We start from the raw sequence: 22,849 nt of genomic DNA, 5'->3' as shown, positions 1-22,849 counted from the left end.
TCTTTTAGTGAATGAGTGGGCCTGGTTAGACTGAGGCTTCCTGTTCCTTCTTTAAGACATTGAACAGTTGCGAGAAGAACAGGTGTATGAAAAACTGGACAAATGTCTGCCTTAGTGAGGTGCCAAAAACTCACACACCCGCTTTCTCAATCTGTAAAGGAATCTTCAAGGAGAGAGAAAAGAACAATATTTTCTTGTCATGACAAAATCACAGGAGCTATAAGATAACTTTGAAAATTTATTTTCTTGTAAATCAAAAGAAGCCGAGATAAAGTAGGGAAAAAAAACCCAACCTTCTTGCAACCAGATAACTTGATATGTAATGTTTCTATAAGAGCAGTTAGAATTCTGGGGTCAGCCCCTAACCAGAGCATCTTTACCTGTGAGAAATTGATAGTGTGAGCTCCACTGGAGATACTGGAAAGCAGCTATCCAGTCTCTGGTAGCTCTGGGGTATTTTGACTTTTTAGGGAAGATAGTGTAGTAACATATGAACATTTCAGTCTTGTGTTTATTCCCTTGGTAGTTGTGTACCATGATATAAAGATACAAGAATGGCAAGGTGACTGGGGAAAAATAACACCATCTTAGACCAGCCGATATAGAGAGAGTTCTAGTGCGTGCAGTCATTCAGACTATTGCCTCCATGCATCAACACAGAGCTCTGTGTTGGTTGAGGTAATGTTTTTCATCATACACTGTTTAGTGATCCTAACTTAAAGTCTTTTCCACCACTGTTATATTACAGTATTGCCATGAAAACTTTGAAATATTACGTCACAATCTTGGAGTGAAATGGAGGCAAGTTGCTTGGAGGAGATAGTTGTAAGAAATGAGGCAGTTATTCTGTTATTAAGCAGACCTGGGAGAGGATTTTTCTTAAACACACAAATAAGACACTGTATAAGCACATGAGGAATCAGCTGAGGGGGGAAGTTCCTTACCTGGGTTTACTGGTGGAGAGGAAGGGAGGTGGTCCAGATACTTGAGAGAAAGCAAACCTGAAGTTGTATCATGTTAACCTCCCCTTCCTGGTACTAGTTAAATCTTTCAGAATATGCCATGTAGACTTTCTTCTTTGCCAGTGGAGTGATAAACATACATGTCAGGTAACGAAGATGATGAAAACACTGAATGATTTAAAAATTAATCTCAAAATATATTTTGAGATTATTTTATGAGTCTTTTATATGGTACCTTTAATGGAGGGGTGAATTCTTCTGCCTGCCAAGATGCAATTCTTAAATTGCAAATTAAAGCATAGAGTTTTGATGATCTTCAACATTGTCAGCATTTTTAATGAGCAATCCTGAAAAGCTTTTCGTAATAACTTCTGTAGGAATTTTGCTGTGGGAGGATGAATGGCTGAGGAAGGGGGAGTGCTCAGGCTTTTTTGACTCGTTGCTACCTCTGTTTTTCTCCTTCTGAATTGCTGTAAATGTCTGGAACACCAAACCTGTGTTCCTTTCTCATGGAGTTTACTACAGCGTTGAGACTAGGATATGTAGTATATTTATGAGACTTGTAAAACATTTCAAGATTTGTAAAAATGCCAGACTAACAGTAGATGTTGCATAGTAGGAGTTGAGCAATTAAACTCAAGCTACTTTTTAAAAGAACACTGGATTCATATTTACTTTAATGTGGCAGAAAAGAATAGATTTTGAAAATACAGAATGCCAGAAAATGTGGCTGCGTTAGCATAGGCATTTCTAATAATAAAAAAGCAGATGCATATGTTATTGTGGAGCAAACTGTGGTATTTGAGAGGAAGCAATGTGATCATTATTCGTAAACTTTTAGAGTTTGTTCTATGTTTGGGACAGTTTTTAAAAAGAAAAAAACTCATTAATTTCCATTTACGTGGTACCTTGTGTTAAGTAAATATGTTACTATTGCTTTTCTGTTGAAGATTCTAGGGAGCAGACTTCTAGTGATTACTACTAATCATACTGTTCCTTTTTAGGCCACCATATATGTTAGAAGTACAAAAACCTCAAGGATCACAGTTAAGGTATTTAGTATTTCACTGCAAGGTAGACGTGCAAATAACATAAAGGTATACCAATCCTAATATACTGATAGCTGTTACATTCATGAGAGTTCAAAAATTTGATTCGGTTGTACAGTGGAGAATAGCTTCCTATTGAAGAGTGCGATTGGATAAGTAACCTCTAAGTGATGTTTGGGCTCTCCTCTATCACTAAAGTAATATCACTAGTAATCCTGGAGCTGACTAGAAAAGACTGGGCTTTGGGTTTTGTGTAGAATAAAATCTTCATGTGTGGGTTCAGCCACTTCTTCGAGTGTATCGCAACTTGATTCCTGTTCTGTGTCATTATGCCAGTTAACATGAGCTGAAAAACTAGCCTGTTTGATTTGCTCTCCCTGTGTATTCTCTTGCAGCGTGAATGTCTTGAATGTTGTCTTACTCGTGCCTGAAGCTTTTTCTGCGGCTGTTTTCTACAGTTAGTTTATTAATCCAAAGATAGTTCAGCAAAGTAAAAATACCTTGCGGTACAATAGAGGTTCAGCTGGCTGTAGAACCCAAGGAAAGATCACAGTGCTGTTCTAGGAATGTGATATTTGACATACAGCCTGAATGGGTTTTAAAGATTTTCGTTGTCAGAAGGATCTATCAGGTTGTGTTGTTCCCTTTCAAAGTAATCTTTGCAATTGGGAAATTAAATGTGCTGAGAGTCTAGAATACTTTCACAGCACTCAAACTGGTGATGCAGTAAAGCATTAAAAAGGGCAAGGATATGGGAAATGCTGAGTTATAAAGAGGTGCTGCCAGATGCTGATAACCTAAAGTTCTGATGTCTTGATTTTTTGTCTGATGTTTTGATTTCTTGGCTAGCGGAGGGCTTGTGTGTGAGTTGGCTGATTAAACAGTGGACCAAACAGATTTGGTCATTCAGTGACCAAACCGCTTCATGCAGTGGTTCCAAGGATCACAGTTCTAAGAATCTGTAGGAAAACTGTCTTAAGTTGTCTTAAATTTTAACGTGAATAAATTACTTTTCCGTGAGAGTCAGGTTTTTTTTCCTTCCTTGTTTCTGAATTTTAGCTGGTAAAACAAATTCTTAAAAGATTAATTTGTTACCAAAGCATCCATAAATGTACTTTTTGATACTGGGTAAACAGTATCAAAATTTAGTATTGGAGTAGAACTTGTCAGTGGATAGACAACTAAAAAATTTCAGACCCTTAAAAAATTTAACAGTAAAATTCAGTTAGACTGTCATCATGCATGGGCAGATGTTAGACACTTGGTTTTAAAGAAAATAATTAAGGTCAGGATCTGAATGTACTGCTGATTGTATCCAAACCTGGGCCAAATAAAGCAGAACTGTTGCTGTAGTAACTTAATATAAGTGTAAGTGAATTCATATTTAAAACAATATATGTAATTTTCTGGTCAGAAGTAATTATAGAGAGCATACATATTTGCACAGAAGTGGTATTCTTCACTTTTCAAAAGTCTTGTGGAGAAAGCAAATCCCTAAATTTTCATTTAAATCTAGTTATATTTTGCATTAATAATCCTAAAATAAAAATTATGATGCTTTTGTTTAGCTAGTTAATGGGAAGATGAAGCTATGTAATTCTAAGAACGTCATTTCATGGTGCAACTAAGCAATCTAACAATACGTGCTGAAAAGTATGGGTTTTTTTAACCTTATCCTCCTAGATGTATGTTTCTGTTCTTTTTGTTGCGCCAGTACTTGTCTGATTCTCTAGCAAACTTGTTCAGGAAGATGAGCCAGCAGACAACTGATCGCTTCTAGTTGATGAAAAATGGGGGGAAGGCTCCATTTGCTCCTTGAACTGCCTTATTGTGAAGTCAGTTTGATTCCACTATATGAAATGGAGAAGCAGGGGAGGAGGGAAGAAAGAAGGAATTTTTCCATTTCGGCAGCAATTAACCATTGTGTTTTTCTGTAATGGGGAAATCTGACCATCCTCAAGCTATTCTATAACTGAATCATCATAACAAAACTCTATGTAATGTGATCCTTTTCAGAGTCCAGAGTGAATTCTCCAAACCAGGAGATAAAAAATTTAGGAATTTAAAATAAACACACGTTAGTCTCACTGGAGTGAGAGTAGTTCTGGGTGAGTTTACTGGGCACTCCTTCCTACGATCAGCTGTGGGGACGATATGATAGAGAGATTTAGTTCATGCCACTAATGGTATGCAGTGGTCTATGGAAATTTGCTGTGGTAACAGGAAACTGTTACTTTTGTGTGTTTTCATCTTGGCAGGAGAGCCAAACCATTTGTTAAACACAGCAGGAGAGTGGTTTATTTTGAAACTCCCTCCAGTTTTGTTTTCATGGTGGGAGGTATTCTCAGCCAGAGTTTTCTTTGGGAAAATTGCAAAATGTTTAGGTAACAATGTATTCATCGTCTATTTTTCTAAGGCAAAAAGAGGCCATTATAATCCAATATGTAACACCACACTACAGTCAAGTGCATGTTATCCATAGAACTACCTAGTAATTACCATATTGCACCTATAAACTTCTTTTGAGGTATAGCATATCTTCGTCAAAGAGGTAGTTTTGTTTTGAACTATAAGTGGTAGAAAATCTACCACATCCCTGGATTTCATTACTTAATTAACCTCCCTAGGTTTTACAGCTTAATTACACTCAAAATTTACTGTACTGTCCCATTAAATGTGCTTATCCTACATTTTATTTAAGGGAATGTAGGACACATGGCGTGTGCTTTTCTAAATTCTTATGTCCCAGGGCTGCATTTGCCTTTCAGGAGAACAATTGTTGCATGTAGTAGTTTTAGGAGTTTAAGGCAGAAAAGGCAAAGCCGAAGTGAAGGTAACTCCTTGTTCACATACTAATGTCTCTTCTCTGTTCATTTACACTTGTCTGCCAATCTAGAAAATGAGCCCTTTTTTGCCACCTAATATGGGAATGAAAGAGTAGGCAGACTAAAGAAAAAAGGATTTTTGGTTTTTTTTTGTATCGTTGGGTTTGTTGTTGTTGTTGTTTGGAGATAGTTTACAGTGTGGAGGAGATGACCACAGTGGCCAATACAGGATTAAGTCTGTGTAAGTGGGAAGAGACATTAACATTTTTCAGGATTTTCAACTTCTTGCGACAGTGTGAAATTCAGCTACTTAAATAAAGGTAAAGCTTCCACTTAAAGTGAGGAGTCAAACTGAAGATGTATATTCCAGTTATGGCAACATTGAAACTGATGAAACCTATGTTCTTTGTTGTAGCTTTACGTTTTACTATCTATTTAGATAGGAATAGCTTTTTCTCTGGGGCTGCCACACTGTCCAGATCAAATGTGTATTAAGATTTAACATGTTGAAGTACAGCTGTTCGCAGTGTAAGTAACCAACTCAGCACGGTGACTCAACGTGATTTCAAAAAGCAAAGGAAGATGACATAACCCAGTTTTCATCAAAAAAGGCAATAAAAATTTCTGACATAATATGGATGTCATGAATGTTCTGTTATATGCAGAAAGTTCAATGGAAGAGACTGTAAGAAGAAAAAAAAAATGCAAAATGTGAAGAAAGAAGACGCCAAAACCAAATATGTGAGTTTTTAGGTTGAAGGTAGACAGTAAAAGTGTTGTTGCCAAACTGTTGTCTATTAAAGGCTACTTAGGTTCTGACTCGTGACATCTCAAAAGGAGAGAATGACTATAGCTTTCACACAGTACTAGATAAATTTATAGCAAAAACAACTCCAAAAGAGAAACTCTGCAATCATTGCAATCATACTGGGAAAGCAGTTACCGTAATAAAACGTGGTTATGATAGCATGCACAATAGTCTTGATGTAGTAAACTGAGCAGCAACTGCTATCAACTGAGAATCAGTATGTTTTTCTGTCCAGTTACCACTATGCTGTGTTTGTTAAGAGTGTCTAAGATGCTTGTTACATCTGAGGTCACAGTATGAAGTGTACTACGTGTCTCTAAAGGAGGATGCACAGTGCGGTAGATTATAGCATTCCAAACTGCTTAAGTATGGTCATCTTGCTGACTTACATATATGTGGATGTGTATGTTCATCATCAGGCTGGAGAGTTATAAAGTCTGAAAGACTATCAAGAATCTGTAAAGTCTTGAACGTCACAAGACTGTTGGGAAAGTCAAACACTGTCTAAAAAAAAAAGTATTAAAAATTGGCAACATTAAGATTGCAAAGCAGACCCTGAAAATTGGATAACCTGTTAACAAACAAAAAACAGACTTACTGTGAAGCAGAATACTTAAGCCCTTTGTGACATTTGGTTAATTCTCTTTGGGGGTTTTCTCATGAAACAACAGCTGGTGCTGTTTTGAGAAGTGTTATTGGAGCTCTAACAATATGAAGATCTTTCATACACGACAGAATACAAAAAGGCATTCTTGAGACAATTCCAAAATATACAGAAGAGATTGTCAGTTTAACAACACTGCAGTTTAGTGTTTGCTCAGTTTAAAAAAAAAAAATAAAAAAGGCTTTCCTGCTATATTTACTTGCATTTTAAGTAGTAGAAGCTCAGCAGATGAAAGCATTTTTAAATTTTTTTTTTTTTTTTAAGTTATCAAGGAAAACATAATAGGAAGATCCTGTGGAGGATGTTTGTGTCCATAGATCTATGTCATGGTTTTGGTGATGAAGATTTTCTCTTCTTTGGGATGAGTTCTAAACATCATTTGAACCATGTAAGACAGAGATGCAGAGTTGGTCTTCTGTTTCAGAGTACAGCACAGCCTGAAAGGCTTGGTCTGGGAAACTGCGGTTCTGTGGACTTCTGATGCTTGCATGCCTGCATAATAACATTAGTTTATGTAGTTGAATACTTTCTGGCTTTTGTTTTTATGCTTATGTTTCAATGGTGTGTAAGTTAAATAAGTTCTGAGTGTTTATAACATGAGTATTTTTTGCATACAAAAGATATAGTATACTTGGAGGATTGTACAAATACAATCTATCCTGCTCTGACAATGAAACTTCAATGTTTAAGGAGAGCATACTGAAAAGGTGTTTGTGATGTCTTAGTAAAAACTATAGAATTAAAGAACTTTAAGACTACTTTTTTTTTTAATAATAACTGACCAGGAAGAAAAAATGTTATGCTGATTCTTTGTGTGGTTTTTTTCCCCCCTTCTTAAATCATACATAATCATGTTCTAATTAGTGTGTTATAAAAGATAATAGACATAGTTGTCATAGGGAGTAGAGTAACAGAAGATCCTCACTACTGCTGAGTTAAAGCAAACCCACTGTTCCCCAAGGAGTTACACTTCTGCAGGACTAGCTCTTTTTCGGCAGCAAAGTTTGGATGTGACCTCTATTCTCTGTCAACATGACAACAGTCTGGCAGTATCATCTCAACAGAAATAGTTTTGATACTCTGTACATTTCTTACTGATAAGTTGGAAAGTATAAGTGCCTCCAAGTTGTCAGTAAGGCTTTCACTGGAAAACAGAAATGCATTTCCTAGTGTTGTATTAAAGGCAATGGCTTGTAGGAATCCCTTACCGATAATTCTATTCTGTAGTAATTTTTCACAACCTAGAGGTACTCATTCAGTTAGAATAAAACGGACTTATTCTAATCTATTGACTTTTGCAAACATGTTGTGGGACAAGTAGAGCTATTGGAGATAGGAAAATTGGAGCCTAAATTGATTAGGCTAAGATTTGAGTTCTTATTCTGTGTTAATGTGTTACTGAGCTGTGATGCATGGTTAGACCCTAGTCCTCAGATGCTGTACAAGTAGAAGCATTTTAGAGAGCTGTCTCAGATCAATCATAAGAATACAATACTGATGTACATGACAATTGAAAAATTGGCGTGTGATAACTGCCCATCGTGTATTTCACCAACTGTAAAAATCTCTCGAAGCCTAAGAATTGGGAGCAAATAGAAGAGTTCCGTTTGAACAAGATTCTGGTGGTCTTTACACCTGTAACTCTTGCTTTCTGTATTAATTGTATTTCCTCTCTTCCCTTCTTTCAACGCTTGCTTCTACTTCATCTGAGAAATATTATTTTATTTTTCTGCTACTCACTAGTCCCTTTAGAACAAGTGAACATAGCAGAACAGTGCTAACAGAGCTATGGAACCAGTAAGTAAGCTAACGGTGACTCCTATGAGGTATGATAGGAGTAAGGTCAGAAAGATAGATAGATAGATATAAAAATATATTTATATATACATACAGTGAAGCTCATTGGAAGCCTGGACATCATTCACAGAACCACTTCAATGAAATAAAATTTACGTTGCAACTATTGGCACTGCTTCTTTAGTAGCAATTCCCATTCCTCCTCTTCCATATATCTGTAATGTATCTATCTTGTGCAGTCCTGTTTCTTTTCTGCTTGCTTAGCTGATCCATGGCTAATCTTTTAAGGGTGGTGGTGGTAGGATTATTGCAGTTTAAGACCAAATGACAGTGTGGAGAATAAATTAACTCGGATACCAAAACACTTTAATCACACATGCATGTGATTTTGCAGCTTCCCTGTTTGGTGGGAGATGTGGTGTGCTCCAGAAGAAAAGTCATGAGAGTTAGTGTTGTGGTTCCAACTCTGCTGCATGTAATCCTGATGCAGGATTGTGGGGTCCCCTGGATTCTTCCCCCCCGCCCTTATTTTGGATGCTATCAGTTACAGGACTGGGTACTAGAGAATTTTTGATTCTCATTTGGCCTGTTCAAGTTTACTCAGGGCCAAACAATTGGCTGTTGTCATCACTGGTGCACACAGTCTGCTTGTCTCAAAGGTTCTCAAAATATGTGTTTCATAGCATTTCCATAAATAAACTAGAAAAATGTGATCTCTAAATCTGGAAGAGAAAGGTAATTTCCCATGTTCTGAATAGAATGAAATGCTTTATTCCTGTGCCTGCTAAGAGGAAAGAAAAAAAAAAAAGAGCATCAAATCTTAAATAGTAGAAGCTGGAGAAGACAAATTGGAATAATAGGGGGAGAATTGTCCTTGTTAATTGTGTGCTATAGGTTGGTGTTTGGCCTTTTTGAGTCTGGTGAAGTTGTTTGGGTGAATTCAGTATCCTTTGTTCTGTATTCTTATGTGCTTATATGCTTTCTTACCCGTTGCTTTCAGTGCTATCCGAGGCTGCAGCAAAGGCTAGATTGAGAGAGAACTGATGATACTTTCTTCAGGCTGAGGAATTTACATGGGGACTGGTTAATCCAGGATTGGAGTTTAGCCTATATTTACTTTATACAGAGATTTACTGGGAACAGCTAAATGGGAGTAAAATATTTACCTGAGTGGCAAGTGGGTTTTGTTCTTATTATTTGTCTGTTTATGGCTTTTACTGGTCACATAACACCTGCTTCAAAGTTTGTAAACCCCCTGTAAGAGAAGGAGGCTATTTCAGGTATTGGGCAGGTGGTGACAGAATTTTTTTCTGTTATGTCTGCTAGGCAGGCAAATAAATCACGTGAGTTCAAGTTATGTTTATTGGTATTTTTAAGATAATCCCAATTTACAGGTAGGAATGTATACTGTAAAATGCCATACCTAGTCTCTTGGTAGATAGACTCTTACTGTCTCAGAATGGGGCTTTTCTACATTTGGTTGCCCTGAGAGATTTAAACTTTTTGTTTGTGTGGGTTTAGTTCAATGGGAGAGATATTTATCAGGAAAAATTCGCTGAAAGATGCACCAAATCCCTGAATCCTTCCCCCAAAAGTGGATTAGTTTTCTGTAACACTGGTTGCTCTTCCAATTGAGACATTTTTCATCATCTCCAGCCATGTTAGGCTTGAATTCTCTTTAAATTACGACATTATCCTGTGTGATTCTCTTTTTTTTACAGTCCTTGGCTTATTTCATCAGAATTCTAAACTGGGATTGTACCAGGTTTAATTACTTCAATTAAATAGAGAATGTAAATTATAGCAATTGAGAAGCCATAGGAGAGGCATTACAGTGTTTCTTAAGTCCCACTGAATGAATTGTCCGAATTAAAATGTAAAGGAGTACTTTTACTGTTATTATTCAGAACAGTATTCAGTGTTTCGGATTCAAATGCTTAAGCAAAAAATGGATGTTATAAATACTTAACCTGAGGAAGTGGGTGTCTTTTGTAATATACTGTTGTTTCCTTATTTTGGTTTATCATGATTAGTAAATCACTAAAGTTTGAATATGTGACAATTTGTTAAGAAACTGTTACATAATCTGTTGAATTTTTTCTGTTGAGAGGACAGCTTGATCTTAGTACATCTGAAAACTTAAATTACATGACAAGTTTTGATTGTAATTTAAATCTCTGTCAGGTTTTGTTTGTATCTTGAGAGTGACAGATTGAATGAATGAGGTTGATTGTTGGTGTCTTTTTGTTTTTAGACATTATTTGATAATCAGATCAGTGCTTCAAAAAAGGAAGACTCGGAAAGCATTAATAAAAATGACACTTCAAAGAAGATGTCTGTTGAGAGAGTTTATCAGAAAAAGACTCAGCTTGAGCACATCCTTCTCCGTCCAGATACCTACATTGGGTCAGTTGAACCGTTAACTCAGGTAGGTGTCACTAAGTTTACAGTCTTAATAGTTTTTGTTGTTTTAATGAGGAAATGACTATTCTGGTTAATAAATAGGCAAATCTCGACTTTTCTGAGTATTCTGAATTATCATGCTAAAAACTGTGGTCACGTTTATGTATGCGTGTGTAGGAAGGGGTCAAGGGAAGACTTTTTAAAGCAGTGCTTGGTTCACCTGAAAAAACATGCTCAGAAAATGTTGAGGTTCAGTGAAAACATAAACACACAGTAAAGTGTGTATATGTGTGTGTTTAGAACCATGCCTATATGCACACGAATATGTATACGTATTTGTAAGTAGCATTTGCTCCAGGTCCAAAATGCTTTGGTCTGTTTGTTTAGGTAGAAAACAGAGAATTTAAGCCTCCTGCTGGCACTTTTTTCAACTGTTTTTGTGAAGTTGCAAATTGCTTTGAACTTCACTGTCTGTACTGTTGGAGTTCCCCACCAAGTAGAAAATAATGCATTTTCATTATGGAAGTCTTTGTGGGTACAGTTGTAATTTTTGCCAGACTTCTGCTTCTGTCTCAGATGACAGCAGAAATGAGATTGGAAGAGTAAAGTTCCTGAAGTAATTAGATCTTATAGAACCATAGACTGGTTTACCAAGACAGTAAATGTTTTTATTTTATTTTGTTTACATGTAGTTAATGTGGGTTTATGATGAAGATGTAGGAATGAATTGCCGAGAAGTTACCTTTGTTCCAGGCTTGTACAAGATCTTTGATGAAATCCTTGGTAAGTATTTTTAACAATAATATTGCTTTAGCATTACGGAGTACACACTTTTCTGAGAGCTCTCAAAGCATATTAATTTGTTTCTAAATTTAAATCACAGAGTCCCACTAAACTGCAGTGCATGAAAATTTTAGTGTATTCCAGCACTACAGAACAGTTTAAAGAGGGAAGAGTGTTTTCAGTTGAACTTGTAAGACAGTGTAAATATTTGTTACTGGATGTCTAAACTAGGTCATTCTTTATGATCAATATTGTTACAAGATTTTTAATCTGCAAAGTTGTTCAGGGCCACAGTTTTAAGTAACATTTAAAAGAAGATTATTCTCCTGAAAGAAGACAACTGAAAGTTGTCTAAGTGTTAACTTAGATAATCATCTTATGAATCACTAAAACTACCTCCTTCTGTAGAGGATGATAGTCGTGGTGATGGTGATTCTTACATGGATCATTTCTGGACTTCGGGCGGTTTTAAAATGAATAAGTATCATATTGCCATTTAAAAGCATGGTGTCTGAGACACAAACAAATGATTTTTAGAAAATTCTGTCTTAAGTCCCTGAGTCACTATTACTTACCAGTTTAGGACATTCTCTTGGTGACAGGCACACACTGAAGACTAACCAGCAGTAGAGGTGTGCAACATCTGAACAGTGTGCTGTCTGCTGAACTGATATTTTGTGTTAATTGACATGAATTCTTGGGCTAATCAGTTTTTATGAAGTTATGTTGTAAGGATTGGTGGGATTACATCGTAAACTAAATTATGGTCTATTGAGGTCAATGGAAATTTTGTCATGACCTTCATTGGGTTCAGCACTTATCCACACCTCTAAAACTATGCTTTACAGCATTGCTGTCTTGGAGGCAATAAGGACTATGTCTTGGCCAGGTGGAAAAGAAGGATTTTTTTATTTTTGCTTTTTACTCATTACTTAATTTGAGAAATAAGGGAATGAAAATTTTTTGACACTTCTTTTTTGAGTGCTGCCTCACAGATGAAATTTATGGGCCTTTCACAGGAGGGAGTCACTTCCATCTTGTCCCATTCAGAAGAAAAATCGTTATCATATCATTATCGTAGTACTGTATGGCTTATTGCTGCTTTATGTAGCACTGATAAGTGCTCCACAGAGTCTGGTTTGAGAGCTAGGGGTCAGTGTAATAACATTAAGAAAATTGAACATTGTAGCTGTGCATACCTTTTAATGAAACCACACTTAATGATTTTAGCAAAAGCACCTTGAAATATCTGATCTTATATTGAGATCCTTATAATCTATTAAGATACTAAGATATTTTAATTTTAATGGATTTATCTTCATGTCCTTTGGTGGTTTTGGGTTTTATTTTTATCTATTTCATGGGTGATGAAACAAATGCTGAAAATGATTGTAATGTGTTTTCATGGTTAATGGCCATAGTTGCATTTCTGATTTTTATTGTTTGTAGTTAATGTACATTGGATGCAGTTTAATTAAATTTTGATCAAATGTTAACTTCCGGTTATCCTTCTTTTGATCCTAAACTGTGTAAACTGTTTAGGAACTAACTTACAAATGTTAGTTATAAGTCTCACAGGCTCTTTAGAGATAACTTTCGCTGCAATCAAAACACTCCTTAATGGACGTGACTTTTTCAGGATTTGGTTTCAGTGACAAAAGGATGCGTAAACCAATCTGGTGATGCATATAATTTCCTAGGGTTTTTAACATACATGGTGTAATATGTGTAATAAATATGCAAACAAGTGCAGCAACAGAAGAATGAAGTCTTCAGTATGTTAAGAACAGTTATGAGAACAGGCTTACAAAATACACTTTTATATTTACTTCTAGGATAGTCTAACTGCTAGAAATAGAGTCAGTAATTATAAGAAGGTTGAAAATTATCTTCTTGCAGTTACTTGGTCATATTTATAGACTTCAGTAATAAGATACAGAATATACAAAAAGATACCGGATTAAGAAATACCTGGACTATTGTAACTTGTGGTGGAATATGTGTTTAATCAGTTTTACAGATCAAGTAATTAATTATTGCCCCTAGAAAGTGTTAATTTGTGCTTCTGTTTCATAGTAAATGCTGCTGACAATAAGCAGAGGGACAAGAATATGACTTGTATTAAAATATCCATTGATCCGTAAGTAAAAGCATGTTTTCATTTACTTTCCCTGCCAGTGCTATTGTAGTTCAGATTTGTACAAATTATTTTATTAAATCAAATTGTTTTTTTAAAAAACAAAATAGTATTTTTGGATTATTTCCATTAGCTTCATATTTTAAGATGAAAAGGTGAATTAAAAGTGATTAACATTAAGTATTATCATTCTGAATTTATAATAATTTACTTTCCTAAATCACTCATTAATGTTTGATTGAATGAAAGAAGATTATAAAATTCATAATTAGATGAAAGCTTGGCAGTACATAACTATAACCAGCCAGGTTACTTACAAATCATAAATACCAACCTTGAGGTTTTGTAACGTAATTTTGCACCTCTTGAACTTCTATGTTAACTCCTTTAACATTAGGATAAGGTTATGTTTGAATTAGGCAGCTATATCACACTGAAACTGCAGATTGCAAATATGTCATTACCACTGTTTTTCAAAATTGAATACTTAAAGAGATATTTCCTAATGAGAAGTACTATAGTTAATAGATGTTGATTGGGTTCCTTTAGTAGTACCCTTTCAGTGACGTTTAACTGAATAATAAATGTTTAAGACCTAATTTTCATACCTAATCTTTAGGAAAAATATACTGAGAAATAATTTTTCTGCAAGTTTGCAGTGCATTATGAGTTTCTGTAAACCAAATTGTTTTTATTATGGAGTGGGAGGGAAATGGTAGTGTAAATCTGCCTGACCTGTCATGATTTTGAACTCTGTAACAGCCCGAAATGAAAATTCTATATGAGAGCTACAAGTATTAACGATGCCAGATGTTGATGGATTTTGGCATTGATGCATAAAATAAGCTACAATGTTTATCATAACTGGGAAATAACAGTTTTAAACAGATGATAACTTGGCTGCGTGGCTGGACTTCAATGAAACCTAAAAAGCTACATCCCTAACTTAAGTATAATCCTGTCACTAAACTTCAGGATTTTGTTGCAGAGCATGTTGATAGTGAGAGCTCTTCGAACAGATTTTTGGGGGTCATTTTTATGATACGAAATACTGTCATGTATGGGCAATTATGCTCCTTCTTCTAAGATATCTAATAAGCACAAAGAAGTGGTTTTTTGTAATTAAAATTGATAGAGCTGTGAATAAACGTGGTAAGAATATGGTCTTTTATTGTATTTTATGTGGTTATTTAAACAGGTAAAATGTATGCAGGAGTCTGTTTTCAAGATTACATTAGTTGGCTTAATGTCTTCACTATTTTATAGGGAATCAAACATTATCAGCATATGGAATAATGGAAAGGGTATACCAGTTGTGGAACACAAAGTAGAAAAAGTATACGTACCTGCTTTAATCTTTGGGCAGCTGCTAACATCCAGCAACTATGATGATGATGAGAAAAAAGTTACAGGCAAGACTATTTAACATGCTTTGTTTTATTCAATTAAGCCATTGTTTGTTTTTCAGTATGCTTTCTCTTCTTACTTTTTCTATTCTGTTTCATAACAGATGATCACTTAGTCACCATTACTATAGCTCTGTTAGAGTAAAAGGACTTAAAGAAAAAAATCTTACTTTTTCTTTTTTAATATCAATGTTTACAGAGAACTTTACATGTACATCTTTAATGTCAGTACTCATTATTCAGTAACAAACAACATATTTTCGTATTTTAGTTATAATGCATGCAAGCATTTAAACATTTATGCTCTTGAAATGAAGGGGAAAAAAAATTTAATAAATTACGGTATGATTTATTATCCTAAATGTGAAGTAATGCTAATTTAGATCATGAATGAAAGTTAGTTCTGTTCTATCCTACACCATATATTTTGCCCATATTATGATGTGTGGTTGCAGAATGATTTGGATCTGATCATGACCTAGTTTTCAGCTGTTGAGGTCACTTGCCTTTCAGCAAGCAACTGGTAGATCAACCTAAGGGAAGCAATGGGAGCATTCTGGCCTTGGGGGGAGGAGCAAACTGCTCATTTTTGAGGCAGAAGCAGTTGCACCAGATTGGAGGTAGTGTGAAACTCCATCTCTGGCATCCTTTGATAGCTGTTGACATGTGGCCCAACTTTTGTCTTATATAGGAACATTTTACTTCTTGGCATACTCTCTGAATATCATAAATATGGTTCTGCTGTAAAAAACTTACTATATGTTGTTTTTTCAGGTGGACGCAATGGCTATGGTGCAAAACTTTGTAACATATTTAGTACAAAGTTTACAGTTGAAACTGCTTGCAAGGAATACAAACACAGCTTTAAGCAGGTATAGACATGATCTCAACTTTTTTCCTTTTCTTTGCTGTAATTATAAATTTAAAATTTAACACATTTTCTGTATTTCGTGAATATTTCATGAAATGAATCATTTAACATCCAAATAGATGTGTAGAGTTTGCAGGCTAGGTAGTTCAGTCAGTAAAATTGGTACTTCTGTGTATTAGAATTTGGGTTTTTTGTTAAGTAATATTTTTCTTGGGAGTGTTACGTGACTGAAAATGAAAAAATTTCTTCTGTACTAAAGTACAGAAGTACTAAAGTATACTCATGTGCATGTGAAAAAAGATATTTAATTGAAACATTTTGTAATTGCTCTTATAATTTGTCAAAAAATCTTTCTACTTAGCTGTGCAATTTTCTAGGTCATTTTTTAGTGTAAGAAGAAGATTTTTCGGTGTTTATGTCATGAATTTCATTAGCCTAGCTAGACTTCGGTGCAAACCCCGCTTCTTCCTCATTTGTACCCGTTGCTCATTGTTATTGTTAGCACACAGACCAAGGATTGAATGTAATCTGATCTACTGTATATAGCTTTGAGATGGCCACCTTTCTAAAAGTTTGAAGAACTTTTGTTAAAATATTAGATACCAAATGGCTTTGGAGTCTTTCCCAGTTGGTGGCTTCCTTCTCTTTTTTTTTTTTTGGACAAGTAATTCATTTCTGGTTATGCTGTCATGTCACTACATAAACAATACATTTCAATGGTTTGACCTGTCTCTTTAAAAATGTAATATTTTCTGCTGACTGCCAAAAAGCAAATTAATATTGGTTTGAGTGTACTTTTTGAAAATGACATGCTTTACGACTTGGATGAAGTGCTATATTTCCCAGTATTTTCAAAAATTGTGAAAATTTAATACAACTGAACTTTGATATATGCTGTGAGTAGGTGTTCTGCTTAGTCTTATAAATATGCCCATGTTCTTAAACAGGGAACAATACCAAGACTCCCGAGTCAAGTCTGAGCAAGTTCATTTGTCAAGAAGCATGCTTTGGTACTACACTGCACAGCCACTAAGATGCTATCTCAGAGACGACTGAGTCTCTGTACAGGAACTAATAAGCTTCTTCATAGAAGTGTGTCATAGATTGAAAGCGTTAAACTGATGGGCAATAAGGACTGTTTAGCTAGCTCACTTGTATCTAATTTAGTCAGTTCTGTGGTGGGCTCTATTTGTATTAGAATCATGTCCATCAATGTAATGATACCTGCATATTTACAGAAACCACAAATCTGCTGTCACAGATGCTTGTGCAAATCTTGGTAAAGCAATTAATTTTATGTGTAGTGTTTTACCAAAGGAAACTTGTAAAAGAAGTCTGTGAGCTTTTTGTTGTGTAGCTGTTGTAATCCTAGCATAGCTGGAAAATGGAACAAAGGAGGAGGATGGCATGTATTGTAAACTAACCTCTAAAATGTTTTGTTTCCAAAGACTTGGATGAACAATATGATGAAGACCTCTGAACCCAAGATTAAGCATTTTGATGGTGATGACTACACATGCATTACATTCCAGCCAGATCTATCTAAATTTAAAATGGAAAAACTTGATAAGGATATTGTGGCCCTCATGACAAGAAGAGCATATGATTTGGCTGGGTCATGCAAAGGAGTCAAAGTCATGTTGAATGGGAAGAAATTACCTGTAAGAGCCTCATTTAAAATATTTTAAGTGTACTGAGTATTTTATGCAAAGAATAGTAATTGTTATCTGTATTACTCATAGGTAAATGGATTTCGCAGTTACGTAGATCTTTACGTAAAAGACAAGCTGGATGAAACTGGAGTTGCACTCAAAGTTATTCATGAAGTTGTGAATGAACGATGGGATGTGTGCCTCACTTTGAGTGAAAAAGGGTTTCAGCAAATCAGCTTTGTAAATAGTATAGCTACCACAAAGGTGAGTAGTTATAAGAAATGATAAAAAATTTAAATGATAAAAATGTGTGCTAAGGTTATGCCCAGTCAGATATTTGATAAAAAAATACATCTGGGTTACTAAAAATAAATAGGTGAGGTAATCTTTTGCATGAGAGGATTGGGCAGAGCAATTGAATGCAATCAAAATACATTCATAGAAGTATTTCTGAATATGCACTAGTTTTTAAAACACTAGTAATCATTATCAGTGATACTGATGTCTTACATGAGTGTACATGGTATTGATTAAATATAAACCAAATGGAACTATTATATTCTTTCCTTTTTAACACATTGTAATAAAATACTTCTGAAATTAAGTTAAAAAAATGTACAAACCCCTTTAAAGCTAGTAGTGGCAAGTTTTGGAGGGCAAAAATGGCTTTTGGTGTTCTTGAAAGATGGCTTTCCATTTATTGCTTTATGATGTATAAAACTGGCCTGAAATGTTGAGATTAATTTTCTTTTATTTGTGTTTCTGTATAAGGGGGCCTAGGTGTTCTCTGTACTTATTAGCAACTATAGTAGCAGCGAAATGGTATCATAGCAAATCTTCAGTTATGATGAAGCAGCAATGTGCTCAGCATACTAAAGTACAATCTTTGTGCTTCTCAAATTTCTGGGGTGGTCAGGCACCAAGGCAATCAACTGAAATCAACTAGTGTAACTCTCATTTATGACAGTTTGGTATGGCTCAGGTTTAGTGATCTGGGATTCACCATGGTGAAAGAAAGTCTTTGTAATTTCTACTCTTCATAGATGGCACCAGATGAGTGATCTAACAACAGTCAAGCAATTCTAGTGATTGGTGAGGCTAGTTTTAGGGAATCTTAACCACAAGCTTCCCCAAAAGATGAGAAAGATAAGAATTTGTAATCAGGCACTTAAAAAACCCTCCTTGCTCAGATCTTTTCTAAAAGAGTCAAACAGAAGAAAATTCTAATAGTAGCACGAGTGGTTCATAAAAGTGGGGTCCCTAGTCTAGGCAGGTGCCCAGAGATATCAGTGTTAGTCTTGGTGGTAGATGATGTATAGCCAGTGTTTTGGTGGCATGTAATTTTTACTACATAACTGCTTCCAGTGTCATTTTCAGTGTAGCTGAACCAGTATTCAGTGGTAAGGGGTGTAGTTTATTTCATTGTAGAATATTTACTTTCTAAGTGTGCATTTTAATTAAATGTTTATCTGATACTTGTCAAAACTAGGGATAACAAATGTATCTGGTAGTTGAAAGGTTAAAAGTCAGTTTTAATTCAGGCCTCTTTATGCAACATAAAGAAGAAAAATAGCATGACCTTAAAGATGTATACAATACCTTTATGAAGAAGCTGGCAATGTAGAAGCTCTTAATAATGTTTGATAATCAGGTGAAGAAAATGTATTTGAAAAAAATGAATACTTATTGACTCCTAAGCTAAATATATTGCATACACTTACTCAAATGATTTTGAATTTGACTCTTTTGGATCAGTTTTCACCCATCATGCAGTTACACATACATTGTTATATATTCTTTAAGAAAATTCATAGAAAAAGTACTGTGTATTCTTCAAAGGTAAGTGTTGTAATTTCTAGTTTTTCCCACTCTCCCGATCCATGCCTTATGTGTGTGACTGGATGTGGAATGTTCGGGGCCGGTGAACCACCTCACCAGCAATTGATGTGCAACTACCCACTGATGAGACATAATGGCTAGTAACTAACTGCGTCAACTGCCTGTCCCCTTATCTGCTAACAGGTGAGGAGCTCATTTCAGCTGTTTTTTGGTTATTTATCGCTGTTTGCTGAAAGCTTTTCATTTCTGTTTCTGGATAAATTTCACCCAGTCGTAACTTCCCTTCCACCTTTTTTAAACTTGCTTTGAATTCCAAACAAGATTTTTTTAGGTTGATGGGGTTTTTTTTGAGGGGTGTGTGGAAGGTCAGGCAGTATGTTGAGGCACAACGCCCTTGTTTTATTCTTGTAAATTTGTTACCTTGGTCAGGTCCCCATTTATTCACAATTTTGCCACAGTAGACCACCACAGAATTCGCCTTCAGGCTCTGAGGCAGCATTTGAAAGAATGTTTGCAGCTATTAGGATTATGCAGATAACCTTTTGTTGAGACTTGTATATAAACTGATTAAACATGATCTTCTCAAGTTCTCAATTTCAAATAGTAGCTGTAGTAGAAATTGTAGTAGAAACTTGAGTTATTAACACAACAATCTAATGATATTTTTAATATGGTGGCACTGCTAACTGTAACACTACTAATCATTTTGGCAGAAATGCTCAGCTAATGCAGATGCAATGTCAGATAGTAGACTAGGGTGGAGGGAGCATTCCAACCTGTTAAAATTTGCTGGAGTTCAGCAAGAAATTCAGGACCATTCCAGAGCTGGATGTTTTCAGATTTATTCTAATAAAATAAACATAATAGAAAACAAATGCAAAATAAAGTAGGATTTTATTTGTATAGCTAATTCAATGAAAATTTCAAATTTATAATTAGCTTCTGAATTTGTTTGCCATATGAACCACCTATCTGTCCATAGAATTTAAACATGGCTTGCCTCAGAATTAATTGAGGCTGTTGGCTATTGATGATGATATGAGTAGAATGTATATAGGAGCCAGTCTAAGCTTCATTTTTAAGGTTTTAGTTGTTACCATTTCATTAGATGTCTTTGCATCCTGAAGTTTGCAAGACTGGGGTTCAATCATAATGGTTACACAGAAGTTTATGCAGTTTCAGTGCTCTTTCTTATAATACAGTAGTCATAATAGTCATTGACAGCCCTCTAGATTTAGAGGCTATTTTTCTTTTTCTGTCTTGTATTAAAATGTACTGACAGTTGGGGCAGTTATAGGCTGTTATGCTTCCATAGTGGGTAAATGTGCCACCTACTGGTGAGATGGTTGAAAGGTTCCCAACTTTGAGCTCTGAACATCCCTCACTCAATGCTACACACTAAGAATGGACACAGGAATGGGGAACTGTTATAGTAACTAATATCTTCCAAGAACAAGAATTACTGGTAAGTAGCTAATTTTTGATGTGTCAGATGTTAGTTTGAGCAAAATATTTGTAGTGCTAAAAACTGCAAAAAAAAAATTGCTAAAGTTGTAAACACAAAAATATACTGAGATATTCCCATAAGCATAAGTTTTCAGTAATGTGATGAGTAAAAGTAAAGCACTTTCTACATTTGAATGGCAATTTTAATGTTTTTTTTTAAACATGTAATTTGATATTTTCCTGTAGTACCTTTTCTTTACAGTTTGGAAATGGTTTTATTTTTCTTTAAAGTGGCAGGATGTCGATGTATCAACTTTCACTTCAACTCTCCTATGCTGAAACTCTGTCATCCATTTGTGAATAAAAACTGTTGTGTTTTAATTTTGGTGTTTTGGGGATTTGGGTTTTTTGTTTGTTTGTTTTTGTGGTGGTTTGGGGGGGGTGGGTGGGTTTGTTTTTGGTTTTTTGTTTTTTTTTTTTTTAAGAAGAAATGCCATGAAAAAATACTTCTATGTATGGTGCTTCTAAAACACACTAACGGTTTGTATTGCTGTTTAGTAGGTGACTCTAGAGACTGACAGAAACCATAGATGGTTTCTTTGAAGTGCAAGTACTGGTTTTGGTTATGACTAATAATATTTACCATTTTTAGCTATTTTGTTTACCTCCTCTCTCTTTTTTCTTTTCATCTCTACTTTCTACATGAAGTTGAGAACACAGCTCCTATCTCCCGTCAATTCAACCACTTTACATCATCTTCAGTCTTTTCAGATGCATACTCTGCCTTAAAATGTAGAATCCTAACTTCTGGTTTTTGCTTGCTAGTTCTTTCTTTTCCTCTGTCTTTTTGGTTGCTGTTGTTTCTTGGGTTTGTTGTTTTCCATTTCTTATTTCTTATCTATCCTATACTTCCTCATGCCCATCAAAAGCTTTTTTTTCTCCTCAGTTCTGTTTTTAAAACAGCTTTAAAGGAGGAGGGTTTTTTCGTTTGTTACCTCATGATGAATATGTCCATAGGTGTGTTTTCTTTATTTCGTCTGTGCTAACGCAAATTGGTCTGAACAGGAACCATTATTTAGTCTGTATTTTTGTAAGGCACTAATTGATACTAAACAAAGCTGATCTTCTGTGTAAAATATTGAGTGTTGAGTTAGGTGTGTTTTTATTGTATAGGATATGCCTGCATCACTCCATTCTTTGTTACAAGATAATAGATTTTAGTCAAAACATTATGAACTTGCTATAACAGCCACTGGCATTTAGCATTTTATTATTATTAGTACCTTTTTGTCTATAAATTTAAAGGAAGGCATTTGAATAATCAAAAATGTAAACAGCTTTCAGATATCCAGGGCTTTAGGACCGTTTATATTTTTGACATCTTTCTGAAGAAATCCTGCTATTTTACCTGTAAAGGAAGTTGTGTCACCTTGGATTTGTAAATATTTAAACATATTTATCACCACTGGTTTAGGCAATTTCAGTAGTCATTGTTCCATAGAATTAAAGACTACAGGATACATACCTTCAAATACTAGTTGTTCTTCCTAATCTGGAATGTTATATCTATGATATAAGTTAGTGCTGTTTTAATGTGTTCCCTCAGGGTTCAATTCTAGGGCCAGTGCTGTTCAATGTATTTATCAACGACCTGGATGCAGGAGCTGAGTGCACCATTAGCAAGTTTGCTGATGATACCAAACTGTGAGGTGCTATTGACTCTCTTGAGGGGCAGGAGGCCTTGCAGAAGGATCTAGATAGATTGGAGCACTGGGCTATGATTAATGGGATGAAATTTAACCAGTCGAAATGCCGGATTCTGCACCCAGGATTGAGTAATGCCAGGCACAAGTATAAATTGAGAGAGGAGTGGCTGGAAAGCAGCCCTGCGGAAAGGGGTCTGGAGGTGCTGATCGACAGCAGGCTCAATAAGAGCCAGCAGCGTGCCCTGGCAGCCAAGAGGGCAAACTGCATCCTGGGGTGCATCAAACACAGCACAACCAGCGGGTCAAAAGAGGTGATCATCCCGCTGTATTCAGCGTTGGTGCGGCCTCACCTTGGTTACTGTGTGCAGTTCTGGGCCCCACAATTTAAGAAGGATGTGAAGGTCCTTGAATGTATCCAGAGGAGGGCAACAAAGCTGGTGAAAGGGCTGGAAGGAATGTCCTGTGAGGAGCAGCTAAGGACTTTGGGTTTGTCTAGTTTGG

The 22,849-nt window shown here is 35.6% G+C and overlaps 1 protein-coding gene across 1 annotated transcript in view; it reads left to right on the top strand.

Moving 5' to 3' along the window:
- Positions 1-10,364: 10,364 nt before the first annotated feature.
- The window catches only part of TOP2B (topoisomerase (DNA) II beta 180kDa), a gene marked incomplete at its 3' end in the record, with an annotated part of 38,568 nt that continues 26,083 nt past the window's right edge, over positions 10,365-22,849 (top strand). The window contains exons 1-7 of the mRNA XM_009585908.1: positions 10,365-10,533; positions 11,201-11,291; positions 13,368-13,431; positions 14,695-14,840; positions 15,609-15,706; positions 17,154-17,366; positions 17,448-17,621. Of these exons, the coding sequence (XP_009584203.1) occupies positions 10,438-10,533; positions 11,201-11,291; positions 13,368-13,431; positions 14,695-14,840; positions 15,609-15,706; positions 17,154-17,366; positions 17,448-17,621 (882 nt within the window). The remainder of the gene's footprint in view (positions 10,534-11,200; positions 11,292-13,367; positions 13,432-14,694; positions 14,841-15,608; positions 15,707-17,153; positions 17,367-17,447; positions 17,622-22,849) is intronic.

This window comes from Fulmarus glacialis, unplaced genomic scaffold, assembly GCF_000690835.1.
Source record: "Fulmarus glacialis isolate BGI_N327 unplaced genomic scaffold, ASM69083v1 scaffold9029, whole genome shotgun sequence".
NCBI classification, from domain to species: Eukaryota; Metazoa; Chordata; class Aves; order Procellariiformes; family Procellariidae; genus Fulmarus; species Fulmarus glacialis.
This window is presented reverse-complemented; position numbering and strand designations above follow the sequence as displayed.